The sequence below is a fragment of the Musa acuminata genome, chromosome BXJ1-4, assembly GCF_036884655.1.
Source record: "Musa acuminata AAA Group cultivar baxijiao chromosome BXJ1-4, Cavendish_Baxijiao_AAA, whole genome shotgun sequence".
Lineage (NCBI taxonomy): Eukaryota > Viridiplantae > Streptophyta > Magnoliopsida > Zingiberales > Musaceae > Musa > Musa acuminata.
The window spans coordinates 38,142,167-38,162,676 of record NC_088330.1 but is presented as its reverse complement, the minus strand read 5'-3'; the positions used below and the strand labels follow the sequence as shown (position 1 = coordinate 38,162,676).

The 20,510-nt window shown below is 36.1% G+C and overlaps 1 protein-coding gene across 1 annotated transcript; it reads right to left on the bottom strand.

Annotated features, from left to right (window-relative positions):
- Window positions 1-5,082: 5,082 nt before the first annotated feature.
- LOC103982954 (uncharacterized) lies at window positions 5,083-19,622 on the bottom strand. The gene is made up of 31 exons (XM_009400061.3): window positions 19,234-19,622; window positions 18,703-19,141; window positions 18,327-18,581; window positions 18,035-18,247; window positions 17,786-17,917; window positions 17,393-17,522; window positions 17,253-17,299; window positions 17,069-17,170; window positions 16,841-16,948; window positions 15,528-15,670; window positions 15,315-15,409; window positions 15,124-15,214; window positions 14,969-15,020; window positions 14,806-14,886; window positions 14,072-14,167; window positions 13,893-13,996; window positions 9,269-9,710; window positions 8,153-8,188; window positions 7,858-8,065; window positions 7,639-7,772; window positions 7,384-7,570; window positions 7,069-7,301; window positions 6,883-6,978; window positions 6,566-6,658; window positions 6,444-6,476; window positions 6,242-6,370; window positions 6,074-6,134; window positions 5,929-5,984; window positions 5,791-5,847; window positions 5,588-5,708; window positions 5,083-5,440 (listed from the first exon to the last, which is right to left on the bottom strand). The coding sequence occupies exons 1-31, from the start codon at window positions 19,608-19,610 to the stop codon at window positions 5,253-5,255; spliced, it is 4,539 nt and encodes a 1,512-aa protein (XP_009398336.2). The 5' UTR covers window positions 19,611-19,622; the 3' UTR covers window positions 5,083-5,252.
- Window positions 19,623-20,510: the final 888 nt, after the last annotated feature.

The window sequence follows — 20,510 nt, the reverse complement described above, 5'->3', positions numbered from 1 at the left end:
ATTGATTATTAGTGTTTCTTCACGCGCATGTAAAACTTCATATATCGATCCTAACTGTAGCACATAATTATTCTTTGGCTTCAATATTAAAAATATAATGATAACTATAATAAATAGGAGTATTTTCTTTCTTTCTTTTTAGCTTACACAGAGAAGACTCCATATCATGTGAAGATGAAGGCTGAGAGAGGAGTAACCTTTCTTCACGAGTAAAGACCGGGAGAGGATTAGCAGCTTCTCTTCCTACATAACAAAGTAAAACTTTGTATATGTGAGACAAAGATGGAGAGAGAGAGAGGACTGATAATAATTCCATATCTATTGGAGTACTCGTTAATGATTAATGAAATTTACGACTTACTCTTTTCCGAAACAGTACATGAAACCTTACTCGAGAAATAAGTTGACACGACACTCGAAGGACATGATTGTTGAGAAGAAATGGTGTAGGTTTGCAGGTCCCAACCCGTCCTCGAGCATCTTCTTCTGCCTATGATTTTGAATGATGTCGTTTCAGCTACAGCTTAGAATGAGATCAAATGTTGGTGGTAGAAGTAGCAATGCTAGTAGTCAGTAGTGAAGGTAGTGTTCATGGACATCTCTGTGTCTTGAATGACTCGAACAGAACTTTTGCAGGACACTATCATGTCATCTACTACTACTACTACTACTACTACTACTCATCTGAATGTTTGCCGTCTGCCACACTGCATTATGATCCTCTGATGCAATAATATAATAGCATTATCTACATCCCAATATCAACAGGTGGAGCACTTTTTGTTTTTGTTTTACTTTTTATTTCAAATAATAAGTGATTTTTTTTCTTTTTTAAGCTAGATTCGATCCTAAACCTCGCTATCGATCTTTATTAGCTAAGATAAACACATTTTAGAACTTGAGCTCGGTAAGCAAACACATTTGGTGGAGGAAGAAAGTTGGTTGCGTCTTAAGAAGAATCATTGATTTTATGAGTTTAATATAGTTAAACGCATGTTAATGACAATAGGCTCACTCTGGGCTTGTAAATTAGTTCGATCGACTTGTCAGATCACATATGCTTTTGTTGGGATCAAATGCTGGGAGAGGAGGCAAAGGTGTTCGAACCATTATCATTAAGCGCACCAACACAACACTACCAGAGTGAATTTGCAGGGAGTGTGCCATCGAGAAACAGCAAAAAGAAGAGCTCACTCGTTAGTGGGACACTGCCGAGCCGAGTGCTGACACTGCAACCGACGTTTGGATGTACCATTGAGAGGCAGGCATTGCCACTTCAATGCTTTCCAATGAGAGGAACACACGCGCGCGCAGAGAGAGAGAGAGAGAGAGGCTGCAAGCTCTCTGCCTCGAGAAGGGCCGCGACGCCATCGACACCGTAACCGCAACCGCATTATATTATATTGTTGGCTTCCCACCCTAATTAATCATCGGTGTTTGTGGTTAACGAAAATAAAATCAAAGAAATATTATTAGAATTTTTTTAATAAATTAAATTTTTTTATGAAGAAGTTTTTTATAATACTTGAAAATATTATTTATTGATGTTTTTTTAGTAATATGATGTTTTTTTAGTAATATGAAATAAACTTAAACAGGATGTTTTTTTAGTAATATGAAATAAAATTTTTTTAAAAATCACAAGCGATTAGGTTCTTTCAAAATAAATTTTTTTTATTGTTTTATATTAATTCTCTTTATGAGAAAAACTCATTCTCGAATTTATGTCCAAGTATAATGGTTTCTTATTTGAAAAATAGTCATATAAGTTTATAACATTGAAGATGTTTGAGATCCCCCAATTGTTGTCTTGTAAAGCAATCACATATGTATGGTTATGATTTTCTTTAAACCTTATAGGGACCATACTTCTTCGATTTCAATTTATTATAAATATGTATAGAAAATATCTCTTTTCTATAATAATCATATCTCATTCCTTAAACACTATCTCTCTTGTGATTATCAACTGCATCTTTTTATGTGGCATTAGGAGTTTTCAACTTTTTATTCACTTTAGCTTGGGTTGATTATACATACTCAGCCATGTTATTAGCTGCTACACTCATTAGCTTTTGGTAGGTGAACTAAACTCAAAGCATGTTTTGACACTTTATTGTAAACAACAGAGGATGGTGACACTTCAATATAATTATAAATTATGCTATTATAAGAAATCACTTTTGATTTGTTTTACTAAGTTTTTCATTAAAAAATATAATTAGTCTTCCTTATTGTGGAAGCACTACTCTAATTCAATTTCACTTACATTATATTCTACTTCAAATAGCTTTTTAGAGTTTGGTGATGTAATGGTGTAGTAGTCAACTTTTGGTTAATTTTAATAAAGCTTTTCTCAGTAGCCTCAATTCATAGAAACTTTTCTTTATTCAAATAGTTAGTGGTAAGAGCGATAATAGGACTAAAGTTTCTAATGAGTATTATGTAGAAAGTCATAAAATCATTAAAGCTTCCCACTTCTATGATAGTCTTTTAGATAGGTCATTCTCGAACAGTATGAATCTTTTCTTCATTTACATGAATCCCATCAGCACTCGTAATAAACCTCAAGAAGATCAATCGATTTGTTAGGAAGTTACACTTCTTCAAATTAGCATATAACTTGTAATCTTATAAAATAGTTAAGACTTGTCATAAATGATACATATGTTCTTCTCTACTATAATTGTATATTAGAATATCACCAAAACTGACTACTATAAATTTTTCGATAAATGATTTAAGTACATGATTCATATGTCTCATGAATATACTTGATACATTAGACAACTCAAATGACATAACTAACCATTCATATAAGCCTTCGGTTGTCTTGAATATAGTTTTCCATTCGTCTCTAAGCCTTATGAGAATTTGATGATATCCGCTATGGAGATCAATATTTGAGAATATCTTGGAGCCTTGTAGTTGATTCAATATATCTTCTAGTCGAGGTATAGAAAACCGATATCTAATATAATTTTGTTGATAGTTCTGTTATGTACGCATATCTTTTAACTTTCATCCTTTTTGGGTGTCAATAAATTCGAGACTACACATGGGCTCATACTTTCTCAAATATGTCACTTCCACATCAACTCTTCTATCTTCTCCTCAGTAGCTTATTATCTTTTTGATTTATTCGGTAATGAGATAAATTTGGTAGAGCTAAATCAATTTGGTGTTGAATATCTCTCATAGGTAGAAGTCCATCTGGTAATTCTTCAAGGGTGATCTCTTTGATTTCTTTCAGTATCGATTTTAGTCCATTTGAAAATTTTGCTTTAGGTGGCTTTTCTCCCTTCATAATACGAGCTCTTGTTTCTTTGTAGATGATAATGAATTTCTACTCATAGTTGAAAATGAATAAGAAAGACTTTTTTAAGTAAGTATTGGATTCATCGTATTTTCTGTTAGTTGGTAGAATGACAATCTACTTCCTATTCCACTAGAATACATATTCTTTCTTCCAATTTGAGTTATATTCATATCATACTATCATGGCATTTCAAGTAGCACATGACATATATCCATGTCGGCTACCTCGTATATAACTTTCTCCTTATAGTTTTTCTCAATTGAGAGAGGAACTCTATAGATCTTAGTTACAGTAATAGTTGGGTCTTCTTTAATCCACCATAGCTTATATGGCATTGAATGAGCATCCGTTTACAATTTTAAGTACCTCATCGGTGATTTGGATATAATGTTGTCACAGCTTCCATTGTCTATGATCAATGCATAGACTTTGTTATTAACACTATATCGAGAATGAAAGATTTTCTGAGATGGATCTTTTTACCTTAGGATGAGTAATAATAATAATCTTTTTATAATATATACACGATGTGTTCTTCTTCTTCCTTTATTATTTCAGCATTATCAATATTATCAATTGCATCATCTTGCGCATCTTTTTATTTTTCAAAGTCATCTTTGTGATCTGCAAAGTTGACAGTCTTATAAGCATGACACTTGTTAGAATGATGATCGAGCTCCCCATCTTTGAAACATTTTTCAACCAAGGGTTAAGCATATAGATTGTTTGTGGTAGTAGGGACATGCTTAGCTTACTTTGTTGCTCCTTCGATATTTGTATCTATGTTGATCTTCTAAGTATGATAAGTTACATATGGCTGAAAGGTTTAGGAACTCATCAGTATACTTATTTACCAATCGAGTGTTGGTATTATTGAAAGAATAATTATTCATAGTCTCGAGGTAGGTATCGAAAGGTTTCTTTATCTTTCGTTATGTCTATATTGATGTCTTTTCTTATCTTATTTTGTTATTATGTAATGTATTCTACCAAATTGTTGCATCTCTTTTTAACTTTTATATTACAAGCTTGACTTGTTTGTGATAAGGAATATCCATGATATCGAAAAAGTTTTTTACTTCATAATTCTAGTCAAGAAATGCTTCAACTATAAGGTGGTCATTAAAACTAAAGATGTCTACTTTTAAGATGGTAATCCTCAAATAGCCTATTTCATTTAGATGATGCTTGATATCTTCCATATCTTTTACTATCATCTTTTGAGTCATTATTATATATTATTGGTTATTGTGGACAAATAGTACTACATCAAGTGTCGAGGTTGAGTCGCACCTACATCTTTTTTGATGAGTTCTATGATAGTCTACAATTCCTTCTTTTTCGTCTGATTCATCTTCATAGGCTGGTTGCTTGTGTTGGTTTGCAAGTTCGTGGTGATAACTAGGCTGGCTATTAGCATCAACTTTGACACGATTAATCTTACCATCGTCACAAACTCTATTAGTGCTTTAATCAAAGCCAGTATGTCATGAATCTCATAGTTCTTAGATCATTCTCACTTCTTGTGCTTCTAACATCATCATTATTACCACCAATAAAACTCATCTTGATGGATCATAGAGTTATACTTAGCAAATTAATTTTTTTATACACAAGTTTCATTATAAGTGATGTGTAAAACATACTTCTTAATTTTCTAACCATATATATATATATATATATATATATATATATATATATATATATATAAGGTACAATGATTTTGATAAGGTAAGAAAAAACCAATGTATATTAAAGCCTGATAGAAACAAATCCATTGTGTTATAATAGTGGCTGTTATCTTACTTTTTTTTCCCTTTATATTTTATACAAAAACTACGTTTATCTGAAATCAATGATTTCACAACACAAAGCTGAATCTGATTTGAATGTTTGACTAGTACATTCAAGTTAGTATCATGAATAATAGAGGTCAGTTCTCACTGTCTCCTTGCCCATCAACATGTTCAACCTCCCTGGGACCCTCTGTTCCATTGACGTTGTTCTCCTCATCTTCAACCTCCATTTGATTTTGTCCTCTTTGGCCCATTTCATCTTCTCCATTGTGGTAAACTTGAGAACTCACTACCTGACCGAAAAGATCCTTGTGTTTCAGATTTCCTGCAACAATTAAAATGGTCAAACAAGCATCTAAAGTAACCAGTAAACTGTCTATTATGAAAATTAGCAGCTCAGCATAGAAATCCAATGTGCGCACTTGCAGTAACATAGAGCTGAAATTTATGGGATGTATACATATTAACTCACCCATCCAGAACGTGCAGTCACTTGGTGTGCTGTGGAGAAGAGCCTTGACGTGGAACAAGAAGCGCTCCATGGACCTCTTGGTCGCAGGAACCTTGCTTGTGACCATCGTTCTTTTCAAACCCTTAACAAAACAGAAGACAATTTGAGTCGATATGAAGAGGAATCAATTGGTTGAAGGTGAGCAAATCCGCAAATGCCATTACCTTTGCCTCTGAACAGAGGGTTTGTATTGTTCTTGTTGCTTTCTGAAGCTCTTTGACCTGTGAGAAGTTGTTTACATAATAGAGGAGCTGCATATGAAGCTAAATGAGGCAGTGTCAGCCAAAAGAAATAGGACTTACTGTTTGGATTATAATGTCATTGTGCACCTGGAACTGGTCCTCTAGGAAGTAGAAAACTGGAAACACATTCAGCATTCAGCATTTAGCATTTAGCATTTTTATTAGGATCATCTGCAGAATAACTTGCAGAACTTAGAGCACCTACCTTTGAGGAAGCGATCCACATATTTGCCACCGTACTTGACAGCCATAGCATGGACAGCTACCTGATGTGCAGTTTATTTTTGCACAAGTCATGATTGCAAAGCCAAATGAGCTAACTATGCAAGATGACATAATGCTCTTAAAGGTAGAATTTTGGAGCTTTCACCACCTTATCATGAACCTTGCACAAATTAACTAGTGATACCACCACATTCACTGTCTGGCGGAGCCTTATTAAGACCTTTTCTGCAGCTTCTCCCTGCATATCTTTCCTGGACTTACCCATAACATCTTTGACCTAATGGGAAACATTGATAAGATCTTAACATGGAGATCTAAACTAAATATTGTCATATGAGACATACACTAACCGTCTTGTTTAGAATAACTAGATTCTCCTCGTGCTGCATTGGATGAAAAGCTTAAAAATGTCATAAATGGTGGAATTAGAAGTTCAAATGCCATTTTTCAAGGGTAAACAAGAAATACTTACCAGTACCCGGTACCAGGTAAGGAACATTGTTGGAGATAAAGTTGGAAACCCATGAATAGTCTCTTGTGTATTCATACTTCTGCATGAAGGGACCTAAAACATAAAGCACATTCATTCAAGGCAAAGCTTGACCACATTTGAAGTCAATAAAAAGATTGTAAGGTGTACTAGTAGAGAAGAATTTTTGACGAATACCCATTACATATAAAAACAAAATTCTTTGTACATGGTGAAATTCTTGAGAATAGATGGTATATAATGCATCTAAGGCAAAATCAGGCCTAACATATATTAAGTCCAAGTCCAATTTTATACACCTGAGGTAGCACTGTGCAAGCTAGCTCATCAAGCAGATCAGAAGTGGATTCACTATATTTGAGGTATATTTGCAGTATCTTCTGTATCATGTCACCCTGAAGGGAAAGTAAGCAGGTGAGAAACAAGAACAATTATTGTCACCTTACTAGAAATCAAGAAGCAAATCAAACTACCATACTGCTAACCTTATTCTTCTGTCCTTTTTCAGTGTCCTCTCTTCCTGGATCATGCACTAAAAGCTTCTGTGCAGACAAAGCAAGCCTCCTGCTTAGAACAGTAAGGATTCCCTGACAACATCCCACATCTGTTGTCTTCCCATTTCCTTCCAGAGACTTGTCAATCACAACAGCAATTGAGCTCACAACTGACTCGAGGGTAGCTAGTACTTCTGATGCTAGAGTGAAGGAGAATGAGCATGCTGCACAACAAAAGCCTTATATCAAGCTGTAATCCAGAAGCCTACATACTGAAGTGCAGAAGCCTGGCAAATGAATTACTACCAACATCAATGATGCCCTCGAAATATAAGTATGCACCACTGTACAAGTAACTTATGCTCCCAGGGGTTGGCAATGGCTGGACTCCTGAAAAGAATTCATCAAATTTCTCAATTGGCTGAAATGCTGCTAGCAAGTCCCTCAAGATTGGCATGTTTGAGTCAAGGAACAAGTCTGGAAGTCTAAGCAACTGCACCAAAGACTGATGATGTTATTCTACGTGTGGGATAATACATAATGCAACACCCAAGATAGTACCTTGTTATAGCAGGAAAGGACTTCTCCAAACACAGAACTAGCAACTGAAGATTTTAAAACTACTACATATGGTATATCTGGATTTCCAGCGGAAGAAGAACAAGATTGCCAGTGATCTTGGCAAGATTCCGTTCCTATAATCTTGTGAGTCAGAAGGATTACATAGAACCTACTTAAAAGCAATTATCTACAACTTCATAACTGATGATGTCATCTTACCGTCTTTAATAAAGGAAATTGCAGAATCTAGATGTTTCTTTAGGCTGGTAAACAATTGTCTAACCCTGTTCAAAAGCTCACTTGCTGTCATTCTGCAGTAACCAGCAAGTGCATTCACCGAGCTATGACTTATAATATGATTGCTTGGAGGATTCAGGTAATCCAGTTTGTTGTGAAAATCCCTGAGAAGGTAGAGATGCAGTGGCAGCTAAACAAAAAAGGAAACACTAATTCAGATAACATTACAGAAAAACAATAACAAGGATACAAACAGCTCTTGAGTTGGCTATGTTACCTCGGCTGAAGGATCTGAACAGCAGGAATCTCGACTCTGTGGTTAAAAAATAATAATCAATTCTAATACTGGTCAAGCTAAATAGCATACTGTTTACATCAAGAATTATTGAATCTGTACCATAGGCCATTGAACAAGGTGATTTCTTTAATTTTAATATCATGGTTTATTGAATTTGTATTATAGATCATGGAACAAGACAATTTCATTGATTTCCAAAACTAAACAACAATTGTTTATTAAGAAAATCTCTCTAAACATAATTGATCTATAGAAAGACTTAACTAAGATGGGAATTTCCTAGGTTCATAAGTTGAGAAGCACAGTCATGTATTATATATGGAAGACCTATCCCATGTTAATGAGAATAACTTCAGTTTCAGGCTACAATTTTTCAGACAACTATAAGGCATGCTTTTGATTTGGCAGCAAAGGGCTGGTATAAGCCAACTTCCTTGAAATAACTAATTTTAAACACTTTGATCTATGAGGAAAGAGCATCAGTCATCTCTAATGAAGCTGTATGGAAATATGAGAAAGAATAAACATCCCTCCTTATGTTGGTAGAGGTCCTGTCATATTGTCAGACAACCTGACACATTTACTAAAAAATCTGGGTTTTCCTACAAAGAAATCAAGCACCTTCCTTGGTAGATAACTTGTCATCTAGAAAGCTAGATTTTTCAGAAAGGTGTCAATACTAAATAAACCAAAGACCTTGCAAAGATCTGGGAAATGCCATGAATATCAGACTGCTAGACGGGCAACCTATTTAGTGCCCAGGCTATTATGGCTTGGGTACTGAACTTTAGACTATTGGGCTAGAAAGGCAAGGAACTCCTAATTGTGAATGTTATTTCCAAAATCTATGTCAATGCCACCCTAAGGTAACGGCTTTCTGTGTTCGGATTGTTATAGATAAAACAATTTATAGCATAATGCAGTATGACAGAAAATAATGCAAGATATGTTATTTTCTTATACTTAAGTACAGATAAACTAATATAAGAGTTTGTCTTTTGCAATATGTACTTCTCGCCAAGGTCCAATCTGATAAATTGAGGCATCTTACTGATAAAATCAGATCATAGATCCCTAATTGTCACATCATTTTACCTCAGAAAAGCTTAAAATAAATAGGCAGTCCACAAGAAGAGGTCTGAATTTGCATCTTTGTGATTCCAAGAGTATGGGCTTTTCGGATATATCAACAAGCCCAAGTTCATTAGAGCCCACAGCTTCATGTTCACAAGATGTTGAATCTGAAGAACTTCCTATTGAAACTCCCTGACTTACAACTGCGCCTGCTCTTTTTAATACATCCATGATAGTAGGCTGCCTGAGTTTCCCATTAGCATCAGCTTTTTCTGTAACCATTGAGTCTTTTTTCTGTTTATGCTTCTTGTTATGTGAAGTACTTGAAGCACCGCATTTTCCCCTTAAAATTGAATTATCATACTTGTTAAGAGAGGATCCAGAATGTCCCGCAGCATAATGGAGCTCAGGGAGAAATAAAGGATAAAACTTGAGGTAAGAATTCAGTAATCCCTCCAATAAACTGCATGAAGGATACCTCTTCAGTCAGATTTCAAAGTGCACCAGGGAGCACAAGAGTAATTTAAGAAAAAAGATGATGAAGCTTCCAGAGAATTAAAAACATATCACCTTTCAGGTCAGACAAAGTCTTACAAATTTATACCAGGCCCTAATCATAAGTTCCATAATAGAGATATATTGCCACTAGAAACAATTTTATAGTTCCATTAGCCTTTTGAGACTTCCAAGTGTTAATTTTGACTACATGGCAGAGAAAGTAATTTATAATGTATAATCACATCTTTTTGCACTAATCAGCTTCACACAGAATTATTGGTTTCAGCATAAAAGTACATGTGTATTTTGTATAGTACCATCCATTTAGTTGTCAAGAGCTCGAGTAGATAGCAGTGAAGACTAAGCACATGACATCACAGAAAAAAAACTACAATCAAGATATAAATTATATAAAATGTGATGATCAAGATATGCAAATATTAACTTTTCCATAAGATGCATATAAGTAGCATTTATGTCATCTACAACAATATTCTATCATCTTCAGCTTGGTAACAATAACCTTGCAACCATGGCAGCATACTTCAGCTGTGTTGTATATGCCTGCAGTGAAAGGGGCACACAGGATGCTAATGAAGGGCATGATGTTCATCAGGCAAGGTTGGCGAAGGGTGCTAGCCAACAAGACCAAGTTTCCAATGTCTTTTTAAGTATATTTGGTGTTATTACTGCCAACTAGGCATCTTAAATTCTCTTGTTTTTTTGTTTTCCTTTCATAATGTCTAATGTTTATCCTGCCTCTTTTTTCACTTTGGGCATGTTTCTTTTGGTTTTATTGGTTGTCTCTAGATGGTTGGACAAAAAATTTACTGTGCCCAAATTATCATTATATTTTTCCAATAAAAATTGGTTTTCCATAGTTGTCCATTCTTTCTAGCTCCCTCACCAATCATCCTGGTATTGGACAAAAATTCTCTCTCCTACAATGGAGATTCTTAATGGAATATCAGAGGTTGGACCATTTAACAAAAAGGCCTTTGATTAGAACTTTGCTAAATGGAAGACAAACGATTGTCATTCTTCAAGAGACAAAGCTCCATAATTTAGAGAACATTATTAATCTTTTTATGATACATATGACTGATTCAAAAAGATACTAAGACTCCAAGAATTTGCTCGTTGCTTAGAATAACCTTCTAATTTCATGTAGACTCCCTTACCAAGAAGTTTTTTATCTCATTTTAAGATTCTAGATCCCAACGTCTTCTTGGACGAGATATCCACAAGGGATTATGGCCCCAACTCCTCACAGCTGAGGTAGCTTTTCTGGGCTAATTTGGAATCTAGAGCCAACTACTCCAATCTTCCATGGAAGATAGGTGATGACTTTAGTATAATTAGGTGGTCATTTGAAAAAAACTCTCAACTCATTAGCCCTGAGGTGCATCGGTTTCTGTTTCAGCACAAACTGCCACCTATTAACCCTGCACCTCTCAAAATACACATTTACATGGTCTAATATTAGGGCTTCTATCATTACTTCACTAATCAATTTTTTATTTCATCTGCATGGGATTCTATTTTTCCCATATTCATTCCACAAAGTTTGGCCCAACCCTTGTTCAGACCATATCTCTATCCTATTGTACTCTAATTTCCCAAGACAGGTAGGTTTTATCTCGAGTAGTTCTGGCTGAATTATTTCTTAACCAAGGCCCTGGTCCAAGATAATTTAACTAGGCCACTCCATAGCCAACAAATGTTGCACCTTCACTATGAAGTTAAAAGAAGATATCATATGTTGAGTCAAGACAAATGTGCAGCCTCACTTCATCTCTCAAGGAGATCAGAGAAACAATCCAATCAACTGATAGAAAAGAAGAACTTATGCTGATATTCAATGACAATAAGAGATCTAAATAGATTAAATAAGAAATTTGAGAAGCTTGAAGAAAAGGAAAAAGTTTATTGGAGATATAGTTCAGATTAACATAGTTCAAAGTGAGGGACAAAAATTCCTAATATTTCCCAGCAAAGTATTTGAAAAAGGAGTCTCATGTCCATCTCCCATGATGGGTTTCTTGCCATGAACCTAAATCAAATTCATGGGATCTTCTCAAATTTCTACAAAGACATACCAATTCTCAAGCTACTCTATAAAACTAAATCGGAATAATATGTCCTCAATGATCATCATCCTATCCATGATCAATTCCACCTTCATTGAGATTAAGATAAAGGAGGCAATTTTTGGCTTGGGCCGAGATAAAAACCTCAGTCCAATTGTCTTTTCTATGGCTTTTGAATGGACTTCTTGCCACCTAATAGTCATTTTTAATGAATAACTTCGAGGGATCGACTCCATTATAATGTTCAACCATGTTCAAACATAATCCCTAGGGCTAGTAAACAACATTAATTTCATGAATTGCTATCAAAAGTTTCACCAAAATTCTAGCAAATAGGCTAGTTGTCTATCTCACTTTCATGATTATGCTCCCAATCTGCTTCTAAAACTAACTGATGACTTCATTACAACCCATGAGGCTATCAGTGTGCCAAAAACAGAGCAGAATGCAAATTCTTATTATTGGAACAAAAATTCTAATTTGGATCAAATTTCAACAGGGGGATTGTCCCGCTTCTCCTTGTCCTTGTTAAAGATATAATAATGTATGGACCTTGAGCGAGGAAGCTTGATTAGTAAATAGATCAAGCAATGCTCCACTTCCCAATATCACCTCACTACTTATTGTAGATAATACACAAATCTTTACCTCCGATAAGATATGCTTGACTAGGCCTAAACTCGCTCTATATTGTTTAGTCTCGCTATCAGATATTGCAAAAGTACAACTATCTACTGAGTTCTCACCCAATCCTGGAAAATGTTTACAAACTCCTTTGATTGCTCTCTAGGAAAATCCCCTTGGTTTTTGGGCCTTCTACTCAAGCTGCTAATCTCACGAGTGGATTGGGCTTCCTTTACCACAAATCTGACTAGATAAATGGAAGAGCAATTTCTTCTCTTTTGCTGGTTATCTAGATACCCTTCTAAGCACCTTCCTCTATCCTTGGGGATGGAATGATTATCCAATACTGCAAAGACAATTAGATTGACCTTCACTTAACCAAACACATTTTCCCTATCTTTTAAACTACATCTCTAGTACCAATCTCTCCATTAATAAGGCCTTCTGGATGGGTTCTTATTTGACCATAAAAGATACCTCAATTGTGTTGTCTAGTCATTGAACCCATTCAGCTTCCTTCCTTTCTGTTGCTCACCGATATGGATTAGAGTAACTCTAGTTTCTACAACTAGAAATTCCATTTCCTGGAGTTCGTCAAACAACCAATTCTAGTGCCTCCTGGAAAAATTTCAAGCTTCCAAGGAATTATCTGTCTTACTCACAAGCCTACCCAAAGAGCCACATGTATTCCTAAAAAAAAATGCTTCATGCGAGTTGCTCTCAAGAAAAGGGTTCCACTCGAAAAATCCTGTTCAAGAAAGAAATTGAATGCGAATGCATCTTGTCCTCCTGTACTAATTCATCACCCTTTACCAACCCCTTGCTTTCTCTAGTAGATACTAGGACTCATGGTAACTAAAATATCTTCAATTCAAATGGAGATCTTGTGGGGAAGGCTATTCCCACTCTTGTATTGGTGCATTTGGTAGAGAGATATTGAAATGTTGCAAACTCTTCAAAGGCTTTCTCAGAGAGACAACTAATCTTGTCAAGAGTGCTCTCCTAATTTTCAAGCTTTAAAATATAGTCTCGAAATCTACATTATAGGATTTTGAAAAGCATAAAAAATGTCGAGTGCAATGTATCTTGCAGATCTTCCAAGCTTTTCTGGTTCTACCTGCTCCTTTTAGTTTTCATTTTTTATTTTTATTTTGTTTTTTTAATCCATATGTACTTATTTCATTTGATTGACGAAATGGAGCTGAAACCTTTGCTGCATTGCCTCAGAAACACACCCATTATAAAGAAAACATGGTAGTAAGTATGGAAACAATTTAGGAATCTACAAGAAACAATAGAGCAACTGCAATTTATATTAGAATCACTGACCAAATAAAGAGACTTATTACGAAAACAGATGTCGTCTGAAAGTAAGATTCAGAGATCATGAAATGCTCCATGACTAGGAGAATCTTCACTATTTTGATACTTACACCAAGTTTCTCAAGCGCTTCATGATTTTTGCCACTGCACCTTGCCTTGTGGCCTGAGTAATTGAATCAAATCTGCCAATGATTTGTGTGCTAAAGGCATTAAGCTGTAAGTAACATCAGTAAGCATCCAATTATAGTGAAATATATACTAAATGTAGCACCATCAAGACCAAGCATACCAACTCTCGTATCCAATTGATGGCATAGTAGATTGAGGAACATAATATCCTTTTCTGCTTCTCTGTGAGTTTCCGCCCATAAGCTCCAACCAAGTACTGACATGGAACAAGATAAGTATATGAATTATTTATCTTTTTTTGTCAATCTAAACTAGATGATGTCATCATTATTTTTTCCTTATCAAGATAGGGAAAACTGGGAAAGTATCATGCACCAATTGAAAATAGAGATTAGTAAGAGTTACAAAGATGTCTAGCTATCAATGTGGATAATGATTGAATTGGTTTATATGGGCTTGAAGTGTGTACTACTATTAACTTAGGCTTAAACATCTTGGTTCAATGATTCAAGCTCAAAAAGTTAACAGATTAATTAACATATCGGTCATGTCATGACCTATGGTATCATAATCAACGTACTCGAGTAGGAAAGGACTACTCATGGATAGGGCCAAACCTCACATGGATCACAGTAGGGCTTAATTATGGACTATGTCGGTTCTTGATGAGGACGTCAAAACCAAATATTGTAATATCAATTACATCAAAAGGTTACCTTCATTTGAGTCAATAACATCAAAAGGCTCTTTCCAAAAAAGCAATCTAACATCAATTACATCCTAAAATCAAAAGGTTGTTCAGGCCACTTGATAAATCTAACACTAAGACATCCTACGTAAAGAGGTGTTAAACAATTATTTGTATTCAAAAATTTGGACCTTTAGATATCTCACCTTAGAAGAAGGAAGATGCAAAGGACAACCAAGAAGTGCATCAATTCCACCAAGAGATCCCTGATTTGTCGCCCTCTCAATCTTTAACAGGACAAAAAATTGGGTAAAAAAGTGAGACAATGTCCAAAAAATCCAAACTGGGATCAGAGTCATCCTTGCTTACAGCAGATAGTAACGAAAATTGAGAAGGAAGAAATTGTAAAGAGGAAGAACACCTGAAACCAACAAAAATCTTTGTTAGAAAAGCACTTCCCTTAACCATGAGATTTGTGTGAACTTAGACTAGCCATGAAAGAAACTAGGATAAGAAGGCATTACTGTTCAAACTGTTCCAAGGAGGAGGAAACTAGTGGCAAAATATTAAGGCATACAGGAGATACATCACCATCTAGATTCATCCACAATTCTCCTGAAACCAATAATATCACCAAGTATATTGCGATGAAATTGGCTTTAACCTAGTATGATATAGCTTTCAGACTATCAATTGCATAGTTCTGATGACTAACCTTCTATGCCATTAGACATGTATTTAACTGGGAACTGCCCACCCTCAAGATCAGAGAGAAAAAGCAATTCAAACTCTCCAACATGCCTGCAGATCCTGTAAGGGTAGTTGATTGATACAATTCAATTCTTCTGAAATAACATATAGAACTAATAGAGGTAAAATTGCGCTACATGTTAACTGTCACTTTTAAGTGAATTTCAAAAATACCCACCACTCAGTTATTGCTGGCTGCAAGGTATTGCGCTCCAATAGAATTGCCAGTTCATCATATAGAAGGATCAAAGGCAAAGTCACCAATTTGCACGAGTCGATAGACAATTTGAGAAGTTCCAAAGCCTCTTCGACATTTGATTTCTGCATATAAAACATGCGACAGAAATATTAATGTAATGCAACTTTTTAGATTACTCAACAAATAGCCCCTTTATAAGCATGCATATACCAATGAAGATCTGACAAGGTTAGAAGGTAATGATTCTTTTGCTGCTTAAAAAAAAGGTTAAACATCATAGAAATTGGCATTTAAATATTAGAAAAACTAATAGTCAAAAAAAGGGTGGCCCAATTCATGAGACTGCCGATGTGAAGTTTGAGGAAGATCAATATAAATGTCAAATTGAATGCACATGCATTGCAAATAAGATGCATTTCGGTTCTCTAGTATTAGCTCTTTCCAACAAAATAAGGGTACTCTTGTCATCTTCAATCAACAAGTTATCAAACTTATTATTTCCTGCAACAGAAGCCAATTGCAGAACATTTGAAGCTATTAAAAACTTAAAAGGTAATAAAGCAGACATTGAATGTGATAGAGGATTTTGGCTTAATATTGCAGACTAAAATAACAGAATATGATTGGATGTTGTTCCTTGTGTGTTTGAAACCTAAATTGTTGGACAAAAGTTTACACCAAAAAAAATCATGAAATTCAGTTCAATGGGCATTTTTAAAAAAATCATGAAATTCAATTCAATTCAATGGCATTTTCAAAATAAAGTAGGCATTTTCAAAATAAAGTAGGCATTTTCAAAATACCTGAGCAAGTCTACAAACACATGCATATTCAGTGGAAAAAAAAACTAAGGCATCATGTTTCTAAAGTTCTGCATCTCCAATAAAGAATGTAGCCAGTATAAGTGCATAAATACCCATCTCACAAGTCTGTTAAAGTGGCTTCAAAATGCTGAATTGCAAGGATGTGGTACAAGCTTTTTTGTTCTGATCATACCATTCCAGCCTGAAGTCAAAGTGGTATGAGGTATAACAACATATATCGAAGAAGTTTCCCTTTATTTTTCCAAATGGTATACCTAGGATTCAATGTCATACCATCATATTGTGTCAATCAATCGGTTAGCCAGTAATTAGTATGTGATGGTATCTAAATTCTTGTCGGTAGAATATCAATAACAGAATTACAAATCATTAGAACTTTGTGCTACAAAAAATATAAAAGTTAGTATCTCTAGGTCAACCTACAATAGGACAAGCTAGTGTATTTCCTTATCTAATAATATAATAGACCTGTTTAGATGTGAAAGTTGTAGTAGCATTGGCACCACCAAGTGTGGAAACTATCTTTAATGTTCCAATGATTCCCATTTTCCTGTACCTCATATCTGGATTGCTGACCTGCATTAAACTCAAAGGTAAAGTGACAAATTCCCTCAACTGTTCCAACTTTAAGAGGAAAAGGAAATTTGCAACTGAAGAAACTCAAGAACTTCTGACCTGTGTAATCAATTAACTTACCTGCTTTCTAACAATAATTAAAAGTTCATTTGTAATGGAAGAACCAGCTGAATTGGCACTTGAGCAAGCAGATAATGCCAACTGACAGAAAACCTCATATACCTATAATGTTCAGAGCAAAAAGACAATTGTTGATGAGGCAACAAACAGCTACAAAAAGACAACAAATAAACAATTTTATAACCTTGTGGAGATTATGTTCATGCAACCCATCTAGATAGTCCAATATACCTGGGGAAAGAAAGCGCATCTAAGTGGAGAAATAGGATGTGTGTTTAACTAGTAGTAAAAAGGGGGTATTGAAATGAGGTTCTGCAGTTATACCAATTATATGTGAAGAAATTGGGATCAGCTCCTGAGGGTACTTTGATGTGAACAACATCATGGTCTCCAAGGCAGAACTTACTTCATGACCAACACCAGAACCTATGTGTGTGACTAATGCACCAAGAACCTAGCTAACAGATATCAAAAGTTCAGAAATCCATATATATACATATATATATACATCATATATGTATGCATATACATACATACATATATAGCTAAGAAAAAAAAATTATCATCTGGTTGCATCATTGAGAATTTTTGACAAATAAAGTAGTTCCTTTCCCCTAATCATTTCATAGTAAAATGTAAGTCTGCTTCCATTACGTTATGGAGATCTAGGTAATTCTTCACTGAATCAGGGAAGTCTGTGTAGATGAATATGCTTACTTCTTGCCTTGAATAGGTATCATTGAACTCTTCAAACAATGATGCATACAAGTGGATGCCGAACATGTTAGCTCGTTGGTCTTTGCATGACAGTAAGAATGCACCGACAGAAAGAAATGAAGGGAAATAATCCTGAGTTCCCAAAATAGACAAAAATAACTTTGTGTTAAGCACTCCAAACATACACATTTTGCTACATACAAATCAAAGCAACTGGGTATCACAAAATTTTCACCAGACAGAAATAACCTTAACAAGTTCCCGGTGCCCCTGAATACACTGGTCAAAAAGAACTTCACGAAAGCAACCTTCCAAGATCTTCTTTTTCAGAATTCTCTCTACACTCTTTTGCAAGAAACCTCCATTTTTGTGAACAAGCATGAGGAACCAAACATCAATGACCTTATGTTCACAAGGCTTGTCTATAGATTTTAACTCGTTTAAAACAGCCTCTGAGAGTATCTGTGGATAAAGCAAGCGGTAGAGTTTCAGCTGTTTGAGAAGTCAAGGCAAAAAAGATAATATGATATATTATACGTACATTCTTGAAGAGGAGACTCAATCTTAAAGCATCAAGGATTGATGCCTCAGTGCTATCAATGGGTGATTTGCCTTTAAGCTTCTTGTTTCTGGCTGCATGAGAGTTGATAGCCCCAACAAACTTTAACTGCTCACGGATTTGGGATATAATCCTCCTAACATTTGCTGGTGTAGCAGAAAGCAGCAGAAATCTAAGCAAATGTGGCACATGTTCTGCTTCAACTGTCCTAATGCAAGATAAGGCCGTATTGACCGCCTTCAAGAAACCAAGAGAACACAGCGGCATTAATAACCCCATCGTGCATTGCCAAGATACGCAACTGGACCGGAAAAAGTACGTCAATTGAACACACAAAGTGATCATGAGAGAATCAAACCTGCTCTTGCAAATGCTCATCTAAGTTCAAGTTCGAGAAGGAATCAAGCACGGGCACAATGACATCAGAATCCTCCTGCAGCAATCGGTCTAGACAAGCGACCACTGTGTCATTGCTCTGGTCGCCGATCATCTCGGGTAGAGAGCCAACAATCTCCTTCTTCAGCTGGGGAGGCGATATGGAGAGGACCTCCATCAGCTTCTCAATAAACCCCTCAGCATCGACGAGGAAATCCAACCACCTAAACTGGTTGACAATAAGCCTCGCGACATCGTCCTTGAGCGGCAAACCGCCATTGCCGAAGCCATGGAAGTACTCAGGAAGCTTCTCGAGAAGCAGTTCCTGAATCCGAGGCTGGATCGGGGCGACCAAAAGGAGAATCCGAGCCAAGCTCTCCCCTTTCTCGGCAACGCCATCATGTGATGCCGGAATCAAAACCCTGCATGAAGGAAACAAACGAACTAACCAACCCAATGGTTCAACAGTAGAAGCAGCTGGGGTGATCATGACGAAAAAAGTGGAACCGCCGACCTCTTCAAGTTTTCGGTGGTTCGGATGTACGCAGAGAATCCCGCAAGGAAACGGGAGCGGAGGGAGGGGTCGGCGGAGAGGCGGCCCTCGAGGCGGCGGCGGAACCTGTGGGGATCGGCAGGGAGGGATGGGGGGCCACCGTGTAGGACGCTGAGGGTGCATCCGGCGTCGGCGAGCAGAGCGACCATGGTAGCGACGTGCACTTCATCGCTGCCGCCGCCGCCGTCGCCGTCGTCCTCTCGCCCACGCCCTCCGCTAGCTTCAGCGTGATCTTCAGTTCCAGTGGCAGCGGCGGCGGGAGCAGATCGGGGCTGGGGATCAGAGAGGGGAACGGGGCGCTTGCGAGGGTTGGGAGCGGTGCGCTGCAGGAAGACCATTTGCTTCGTTCGTATGGGGGGCCGCAGTGGAAACGCGCTTCTAAAATAAGCCGGACATGGTGCCATAAACAATCAAGAGCGGAGAGCGGGAAGCGGGTACGAATTTTACCGCCAAAATAATTATTAATCTAAGAAAGATATATATTTGATATCTTTTAAGATTATTAGTGTTATTTTGAGTTCAAATATTAGTATACTAACAACTAATTAGTGGATATTAACTACAACAGTAGATCTATAAATATATGAGTTTTGCACGAATATATTTAGATGCCAAACTCGAATTTAAAATGGTAAGTGTCAAAATCACTAATTTTGCATGGCTATATGTGTGCACTTTTACATTTCTTTTTATAGCCTAATATATATATATAGTTCTTATTGTTCATGATACTTAATTGTGTTAATATAATCACATAGGATAAAATATAAAGCACATTTAAATTTAAAAGATCTCTACCCTAATGTTAATAAGTATATAAATGATCATTGTTTCCCCATAATTCTGAGGAATCCAAGTCAAGTGTTCGATGAGGTGGTGACTATAGAGATTACAAAGAGAAGAAAATAAAATTAATCTTGGAACATGTTTATTAAGAATAAAATAAAAAATAACTTTAATACGATAATTTAATTTTTTTAGTCACTTTCAGAGATAAGAATGCCTTAAATAAAACATAATCTAAGGAGTCTTGTACATTCCTATCTTTTCCAAGTTTAGAAATAAATACCTGAGCAAGTCTTCACATCATCTGATGCATTTCCCTCCAGTTTTTAGTGGATCAGTTTCCTAATCCAATGGTTCTGATCGTCGGTTCCGGCCGTAGATGGCGGAACCCACTTATTCGGACGGCTGGATTTAAATGAATTGGAGTAACTGACATGGAGAGGATTCCAAGC

Bases quoted from the DNA above. Each gene is read 5' to 3' on its own strand.
- LOC103982954 (XM_009400061.3), bottom strand. From the start codon at position 19,610: ATGGTCTTCCTGCAGCGCACCGCTCCCAACCCTCGCAAGCGCCCCGTT. The intron at 15,671-16,840 runs GTCTATTATATT...TTTTATATGCAG, and splicing joins CAACTTTCACATCTAAACAG to AAATCAAATGTCGAAGAGGC. The intron at 15,215-15,314 runs GTTAGTCATCAG...TATTGGTTTCAG, and splicing joins CATGTCTAATGGCATAGAAG to GAGAATTGTGGATGAATCTA.